At 36.9% G+C, this 8,560-nt stretch overlaps 2 protein-coding genes across 2 annotated transcripts; one reads left to right on the top strand and one right to left on the bottom strand.

Moving 5' to 3' along the window:
* Positions 1–895: 895 nt before the first annotated feature.
* Positions 896–3,128, top strand: LOC111384888 (transcription factor PIF3-like). Its single transcript, XM_023009229.1, has 6 exons — positions 896–1,042; positions 1,128–2,061; positions 2,164–2,265; positions 2,373–2,438; positions 2,529–2,594; positions 2,670–3,128. Coding segments are annotated over exons 1-6 (1,560 nt in total). The 5' UTR covers positions 896–1,040; the 3' UTR covers positions 3,060–3,128.
* Positions 3,129–3,177: 49 nt separating this feature from the next.
* On the bottom strand, positions 3,178–6,370 carry LOC111384889 (pentatricopeptide repeat-containing protein At1g06140, mitochondrial-like). The gene is made up of 3 exons (XM_023009230.1): positions 4,164–6,370; positions 3,479–3,583; positions 3,178–3,274 (listed from the first exon to the last, which is right to left on the bottom strand). Exons 1-3 carry the CDS (start codon positions 6,368–6,370, stop codon positions 3,178–3,180), a joined length of 2,409 nt encoding a protein of 802 aa, XP_022864998.1.
* Positions 6,371–8,560: the final 2,190 nt, after the last annotated feature.

Here is an 8,560-nt window from a genome sequence, read left to right on the forward strand (position 1 = left end):
TTTATTTTCACTAGCTTCCCTTCAATTTGAAGAGTCAGACTTATTTTCTAAACTAAATTGTTAATTTAAAGAGTCTATTGAAGCATAATTTTAAAGTGACTCTTTAGATAGAGATCATTTTAATTTAAAAAGTCTCTTGAAAATACCCTTAGGCATAGATGGATCCACATGGGGTCATGTGGTTCCAAATGACCCCACAATTATTATTATTATTATTATTATTATTATTATTATTATTATTATTATTATTATTTTAAAATCTATAGTTGTTTCCTTCAAGACTTACTTTGATGAGTTCATTATAGGATGTCAAACGAAGTTGAAATATTGCATTACTAATATAATTTCGAAGTGTTCACAGTCTAGTTTTTCACTTGTGAATGGCACGTGAAACAGCCAACCAACAGCAAAAGGTACAATGCATTAAAGTTAGCCATTCCAAACTAATATTTAAAGAATTTGGATAATATGCTAATTTTAAAAATTCGTCTATGATTGTACTCTAGCCGAATCCACAAATCCCCTACGTCATTTAGTTGTGAGTAAATCAAGTTGTAGTCTATGCCTTTTGATAAGTCAATACACTATTGCAAATGTAGTCTACGTCTGAAAATTGCCCTCTCCAGAACAATAATACTAGGATTTATTTTTTGAGTTCTCTTTCTTTGATTCATTTGGACCGTGCACCAAACTTGGATTCCTTGAACAAACTTAAGTGGACCTCACGACAACTCTTTCCTTTAAATGAAATTAAAAAAACTGAGAGTTGTGGCTCACATGGATTCTACACCTTACGTACGGTGGCTTGCTAAACAACAAAGCATCAAAACGGATGTGGCGTATCAGTACCACTATATAAACTTGTTATTGCCTATGCATATAAAGTAGATTTCCTGCTAGAAGAGGCATTGGTTGTGCTAGTTCCAAATCTCCAGTTTACCATTTGAGTTGCTCGATTTCCAGTTGACGATACGATTCATAACCAAATGACTCTGAACGTATCTCTGCTTTCTAACTGAGACTTTTATGAATCAGCCAATATGTATGTTCTTCTATATCTGCTAGTTGATCTCTATTTCATCTGCAAACTTGAACACCACTCATTAGTTGATTCACTACTGATGCAGGACTGGTCATGAATTCATGGAGCTAGTGTGGGAAAATGGAGAGGTTCTTATCCGATGTCCATCGTCCTCTACAAGAGATGCTCAACTAAGTCCATCTTCAGCCAAATGTTCCTCTCTCACTAAGATGAAGAGGAAAGATGGAGAAGGGAATACTACAGACAACTCCAAAAATTCAAATTCCAATTCCAAAACACTTTATTCGACATCCTCTCTTAACGAATGTTTTGAATCATATGAGACCAATCAATCGAATCCTCCTTCAGTACACAGAAGTTGCTTCAGCATAAAAAAGAACGGTGAGAATATTATGGAATCTCGTTTAATATTCTCAAAACTAGACAATGCTATTGGGAGTACAAGCAAATTTGCCAAGGGAGAGTCTCAGCCTCTGACTGAATGTGGCTGTGTCAACTCTCTGTTACGAGATCCAGGTAAGGGTACCAGAACATTGAAAAATTGTTTAAACAGCTTAGAGGTAATGACAGATGGATCACCAATCACAAACACACGAGAGCTAAAGGGTTCAGAAAACAATAAGAAGATGGATGTAACCAGCTTCTCTCGTTTCTTAAGGCCTGAAGTTAATCATTCAGGATCAGGACTCAGTGCACCAGTATCTCCAGCTAGTCGAGGAGACTTATTGTGCGCTGAAAAGTCAATAAATGAAGAATTTAAGGTTTCTACATCACATGGTAGCTGCTTGCTGGTTGAATCGACAATGATCAATTGCACTCGTGGTCAATCTGCTTTGCTGGTTGCCCCAATAGATTCAAAACCATTTGATTCCAAAAGCAATTCGCACCCAGATCAGCAATCTATTGTCGTTGGGTGTCTTGAAGAATCTTTAAAATTCTCACAAGGATCGAATAATCCATATACAGCTGCCAGGAGAAATTATCAGCAAACTAGAGATCAGTCGGAATATCTAAGTGATGTAAGTACACAAGAAAAAAGATACTCTCAATTCCCCTTTAAGTTATTCTATGTCGTTAATTTTATCACCTATCACAATGTACAAGATGAACTTATACTACAGGGTGATAATCAGTCTGAGAATGTCAATAAATCAGCACCTGCACGAGGAAAAACTGCTGTTAAAAGAAAACGAATAGCCGAAGTTCATAGACTGTCTGAAAAGGTGAGTAAGTTAAGGTCATCAAACACAGTACACACCTCAAAGAGAAAAAGGCTCGTGTTGTCAATAAAATTCAATGTATTCATCTAAACTGCGGATGTATTGAACAGAAGCGTAGAAATGAAATCAACAAGAGACTGCGGACCCTGCAAGAGCTCATACCAAATTGCCGTAAGGTCTGAAATTCATAAATATGTGTAGTTTAATAAAACGTCAACAGTCTGAATAAATTTTAACCAATTTCTGTGCTGTGATTGTTCATACAGGTGGATAAATCATCTGTGCTAGAAGAAGCTATTGAGTATCTGAAAACTCTTCAGCTTCAATTACTGGTAAATTTACCGAAATCCTATTCCATTCTATTATTTTGCTTTTCATAGTAACTGGAAGGCACCATGGTTATCCAGATGATGTCAGTCTCGGCTGGACCGTACATGCCCCATCCAATGATGTTACCAGCTGGACTGATGCAGCAGTTACACACTCCAAGTTTGGAAAACTGCCCTACAATAGATGCTGCAAGGGCATCGAGGATGGGAATGGGCGCCGGATGCAGCAGTGCATTACAGTTTCCTACTTCACCCATATCTGGAGCTGTTGCTATGAATTTCAGAGAGACTATTAATCATCAAATGCTAGGTGTTCCCAGTTCAGTGTCGCCCGTGCCTATGACAATACTCCCACCCCTCGTACATTCACTCAAAAGATTTTCTGCACGATCAATGGCAAATACCACTGAGAATATGAAAAACCCAGTAGATATGGGTTTTAATGTTCCACAAAATGTCAACAACTGAAATGAACTCTAAGATGCAAACATCCATTGCTTGAATTACAGTAAAAGTCTAGATTTGGTGTTGATCATTGATCCTGCTTTGATTTTATAGGGAAGAAATTCTAATTTGAAATCCATATTCAAATGATATATCCATTAAATAATCCTTCAGCTGCTTGAAAAATCTGCTCAAGAATAGCATGGTTAGTGACTGAGGTAACACCAGTAAATTTAATTCTGCATCCCATCAGAGACTACACCTAGAAATCGACCAGCAAAAGCTATATGTTACTCAATCTGAGCACTCGATGCAAGAATGAGACGGAAATCTAACCATTCGAATTTCTATCAGATTCCACATAGTGTAGACTCATCCCCGGATTCTGGTTCTTCGAGATGATGATCTCATTATAGTAAATAAAATAGTTAGCAATATTCTACGATCTAAAATCCAACTGCAAAGGCGGGAGCCAAGAATGAATTGATTCAAGAGATAGGTAGAATTCAGCAGCATCAGCGCCTACTTTGTTACTGCAATCTTTCAAACTACCAAGTCATAATACAGCCTCAAGCAGGCTTATGTCCATAAAACGCTAATACTGGCAACTGCATTCTTCTTCTTTTATCCTTCATTTATTTAGTTTTTCCACTATATATAATCCTTCTAACTATAGCATCACGCATTGAACACGCTAATGTTTCTTTTGACATTCATATTTTTTATTGGATGGTCGATTGGATTTCTGTTCAGCCACCCCACAACAAAAACAATAGCCCAATTTTCGCTATTATTTTTGAATGGAGAATACAGAAAATTTTACAAATTTGAAATACAAGCTTCATATAGAGACTTCTATGCTCCAAAGGAAAAAGAAAAAAACTCAAAATTTAGCTTCTCTTGCAGAAAGTAATGCAGACAGCTTCCAAAGTTGAAATGAAAAGTAGGAGTTCAGAACTCATGAATGTTAAGTACATAACATTAGCACTTCATTACAGGCACTAAATTCCAACAACAATATCCTGATTGGTTTCTTGTCGAACCCTAATTGGAACGCCGAAACAGAGATTGTTCAGACTTCATAAGCATGGTCAAGGTGAGGGAATGATATATTGATCCAGCATACACCACTCTATCGTCATCTCTGATAAGAGAATTTCCAGAACTTCTATGATTTTTTTAAACTCCGGGTGTGATGTATCCCTAGCTTTAAATATATGAGTATGATTACAGATCTGAATCCAGCTCTTTCCAGGTTTCTTAATCAAGCCCTTCTCTTTCATCAATGTTCTGAACCTTGAAGAATCTTCCCATCTCTTCATAGATGCATATATGTTGGACAAGAGGATATGGTATCCAGAATCTTCCAGCTTATCATCAACAATTTGCGATGCAAGAAGATCAACAAGCTCCACCTTGTCATGAACTCTACAAGCAGCAAGCAAGCTTCCCAAAACGTATCCATTAGGTTCCTCAGGCATCCTTTTGATGAAGTTGCATGCATCAGCAATATTTCCTGCTCTACCAAGAAGGTCTACCATGCACGAATAGTGTTCCATGTTGGGCAGCATACCATAATCGTTAATCATGGAAGTGTAGAGAGACCAACCCTTTCGAATTAATCCTGCATGACTACATGCAGATAGGAGTCCTACAAAAGTCACTTCAGTTGGCTTAATTGCTAGAGATTTCATTTGATCAAAGAGAACCAAAGCTTGCTTTCCACATCCATGAATCCCATAAGCAGAAATAATTGTGTTATAAGAAATTACATTCCTTTCCATCATGTGATCAAAGACCTTCACTCCCAGCTCTAGGCATCCACATTTACAGTACATATCTATAAGGGAATTGCGGACAGAAACGACCATAAGACCATTCCTAATTGCATGGCAATGAACCACCTTGCCTTGTCCAAGTACCCCCATTTTGGCACACAATGGAAGAACGCTCATCAGGGTTATTGAATTTGGCTTACATTCAGATTCCCAAATCTTACGGAATATCCTGAAAGCCGAATCAATATTTTCAGTAGAAGCACATCCAGCTATCATTGAATTCCATACCATGATGTCCCGATCTGACATGATGCCGAACATCATCTCAGCTTCTCTAATCAAACTACAATTAGCATACATGTCAATCAGTGCACTCCCCACGACAACATCAATATCAAATCGTTGCTTGAGGATATACCCATGCATCTCTTTTCCCTGTTTCGACAAATTAAGCTTTCCAAGCACAGAAAGGACACTTGCTGTAGTAACTGCATTAGGTTTTACACCCAAGTTCTTCATCTCAAAATACAGCTCAATGCACTTGCCATACTCACAATTCTGCAAATAACCAGCAATCAAGATGCTCCAAGAGATCATATCCTTACAAGACATGGTGCAAAATATATGCCAAGCTTCACCTGTGTCTCCAAATTTACAGTACATATCCATGAGACCGTTGGAAACAAACGAATCGCAGTAAAAACCACTCCTCACGGCACAGCCATGGAGGGCCATTCCGGCTTTCTTGGCTTCAAATCTACCACATGCTGGTAGAAGAGCAGACACTGTCATGGAATCAGGCCGTACCCCTTCAACTCTCATCCTTCTGTATAAACTAAGTGCTTCAAGCCATTCCCCGTTCTGTACTGTACCAGATATCACAGCAGTCCACGAGGCCAAGTCTCTCTCTGTCTGAGGCATATCATCGAAAACCATCCGTGCTGCATCCAAGCTTCCACATTTGGTAAGCATGTCAATAAGGGCACATTTCGTGTAAGTATTGGGTTTAAAATTGTGGTGAGCCTCATTGAAACGAATCAACTCGATCACCTTCCTCCCTTGTTCAAGATCAGCTAATCGTGAACAGGCCTTTAAGATAAGCGGGCAAGTGTAATTGTCCGGGACAAAGCCTAGTTTGACTACCAAGTGATTGAAGAAGAAATGAATTGCACGAGCAAACTGTCCTGAGTCAATGTAGCCCCTGAGTATGGCATTACAAGCGATAGTCTCGTAGCGAGGGAGTCTATGGAAGACGAAAAGGGCTTCCTCCTGACAGCGAAATTCGACATAGACGTGCACCAGTCGGGAGCACAAGTGTGAGAGTGGGCTGTTTGGCTTGAAGAAACCAGCAACCAGCAGGAGAGCATGTAATCTTTTGGCTTCAGACAGATGGGATGGTGACTTGTTCAGGAGATATTCACTGAGTTGCAGAGCCAGCAGTGAGGATGAGGAATGGAATCCACAAATTGTGTGAAGAACCAACAGATTTGTTGTTGGAAGATTGTGAATATGCTGTTTCCAAATAGTTCTGAGTCCCGAGCTGGTAATGAGCCGCATGGGAATGGTATTGCATGTTCACAGAGGCAAGACCTTCCTCTCCAACAATCATCAGCGCCTCATGAACATCCAAAACCTTCAATCCAACTTTAGCCCTTGTTTGAGCCCCATTTTTATTTCATTAAAATGAAAAATATGAACGTTATCCATCACTTCAAACCATCATTTTTGAATTTCTATCTCTGGTGTGGGGCCATAACGGCTCTATTTCTTATTCTCATTCTCATTATAATGTGACTCAAACGGACTCTAAATGAATGGTCACTGAACTTTGACATATCCTACTTAATAACGAACTAAAAAATGTATCTCAGTGATTACTAAATTTCATCAAGTATTATTACTTGATAACTGAACTTAAAAATGTATCTCAATAATCATCGAACTCTGCACCGTGTTACTCATCCATCACTCATCCATCACTCAACTGGAAAAATCCGTTAACTTCAACAAATGGCGTTAACTTGAGTGATGAATAGGTAACACGGTACATAGTTTGGTAGCCATTGAGATACATCTTTGAGTTTAATTATGAAGTAGTAACACTTGATGAAGTTTAGTGATCATTGAAATGCATTTTTAAATTCGGTTATTAAGTGGTAAATTTTTTTCCTCATTTCAACTTTTGTGAAAGAAGAAACTAAAGCAAATGAAGGGAACAAAGTTCTATTTCTATTAAATATATAGTCTCAATCACGATAAGAAGCACGTTTGATTTTTAAATCAATTGGTATCAGTTCATCGTATCTCGAATTTCGCATAAAAAGATTGAAAGAGAAACAGTAGAAACACTTAAAAAAAATGATAGAGAAAAAAAAAATACAAAAATGTTCGAATTAGTGCCAATGTAACTGAGGTCGATTTGATTTTTCAACTTTTTTCCCTTCATTTTCTTTAGTTTCTTCTTTCGCAGAAGTCGATTTAAGGAAAAAAGGAAATTGTTACTACTTAATAACCGAATTTTAAAAAATATATTTCAATAGTTGCTGAACTTTGCTAAGTGTTACTACTTTATAACTAAACTAAAAAATATATCTCAATAGTCACTGAATTATGCACTGTGTTATTAATCCATCATTCAAGCCAATGTCGTTTGTTGAGCTTAACGGATTTTTTCATTTGAGTGATGGACGGTAACACGGTCCATAGTGCATTGACCATTGAGATACATTTTTAAGTTCAGTTATTAAATAATAACATATGGTAAAGTTTGGTAATCATTCATGTAATTATACGCTAGACAAAATGTAATAGTAAAAGGAAATTGGCGCCAATGGTCCAAACCTTTGTCCCATCTTGCTGTATTGGTCTAAATTTTCAATTTTGGTACAAATGATCCCAAACATTTGCATTCTTGGCATAATTGGTCCTTTTCAATGAATTTTGTCCCAAAAAACAATAAGTCTATCTCACGCTACACTTCTTGTTTAGGGTAAATTGCATATGTTGTTCAAAAATCGATAAAAGTAGCGATCATATCGCTAACCAATTTTTTTTATTTTTTTATTTTTTGGGCCAAAACTTTAGGAGATTAAAAATAAGTTTATCTTATTAATCTCCAATATCTTAAAAGAGGCAATTTATCATTTACTGTTCATTTATGATGCATTTCTTTATTTTCCATTTTACCCTTAAATTTTTGGCAAACAAATTCTCAAATTCAGCGTCCAATGGTCTTTTATATATAATAAAAAATATCTTTGCAAATACATAGCCAAGTTGACTAGGAAATGGGATTTGACAAATAAAGTTTTGTGTCTCTGTTTCTCACTGTACTTTTGTATTTCACTCATACTCCAATATCGGGATATGTTTCTAGGTTTATGTGTGTTTGTTAATATTTTGAAATTTTAAAATGGTCCAACATTTCCCTTAATTACAGGATATTAACCACTTTCTTTTAACTACCCACTTCCCAATCTTGTGATAACCATTCACTTTAATTAACTTCTTTGATGGGAAGAAGTTTATAAAAGGAGGTAGTGGTATTGGTCCCCAAGTCTTGACTCTTTTACGTAAATACACCATCTCTGAAAGTCTTTGAAGATTTGGAAGCACCAAATACAATCTGAAATTCTACAGTTTAAATATCAATGGCTGGAGGTTAGTTCCTGTTCTTCATTTTCAGCAATTTTTTTATATGTTATTTATTTACCTACACATGATACATCAAAATAAAGACTAACAGTT

Source organism: Olea europaea, unplaced genomic scaffold (genome assembly GCF_002742605.1).
Source record: "Olea europaea var. sylvestris unplaced genomic scaffold, O_europaea_v1 scaffold3036, whole genome shotgun sequence".
In the NCBI taxonomy this organism is placed as follows: domain Eukaryota; kingdom Viridiplantae; phylum Streptophyta; class Magnoliopsida; order Lamiales; family Oleaceae; genus Olea; species Olea europaea.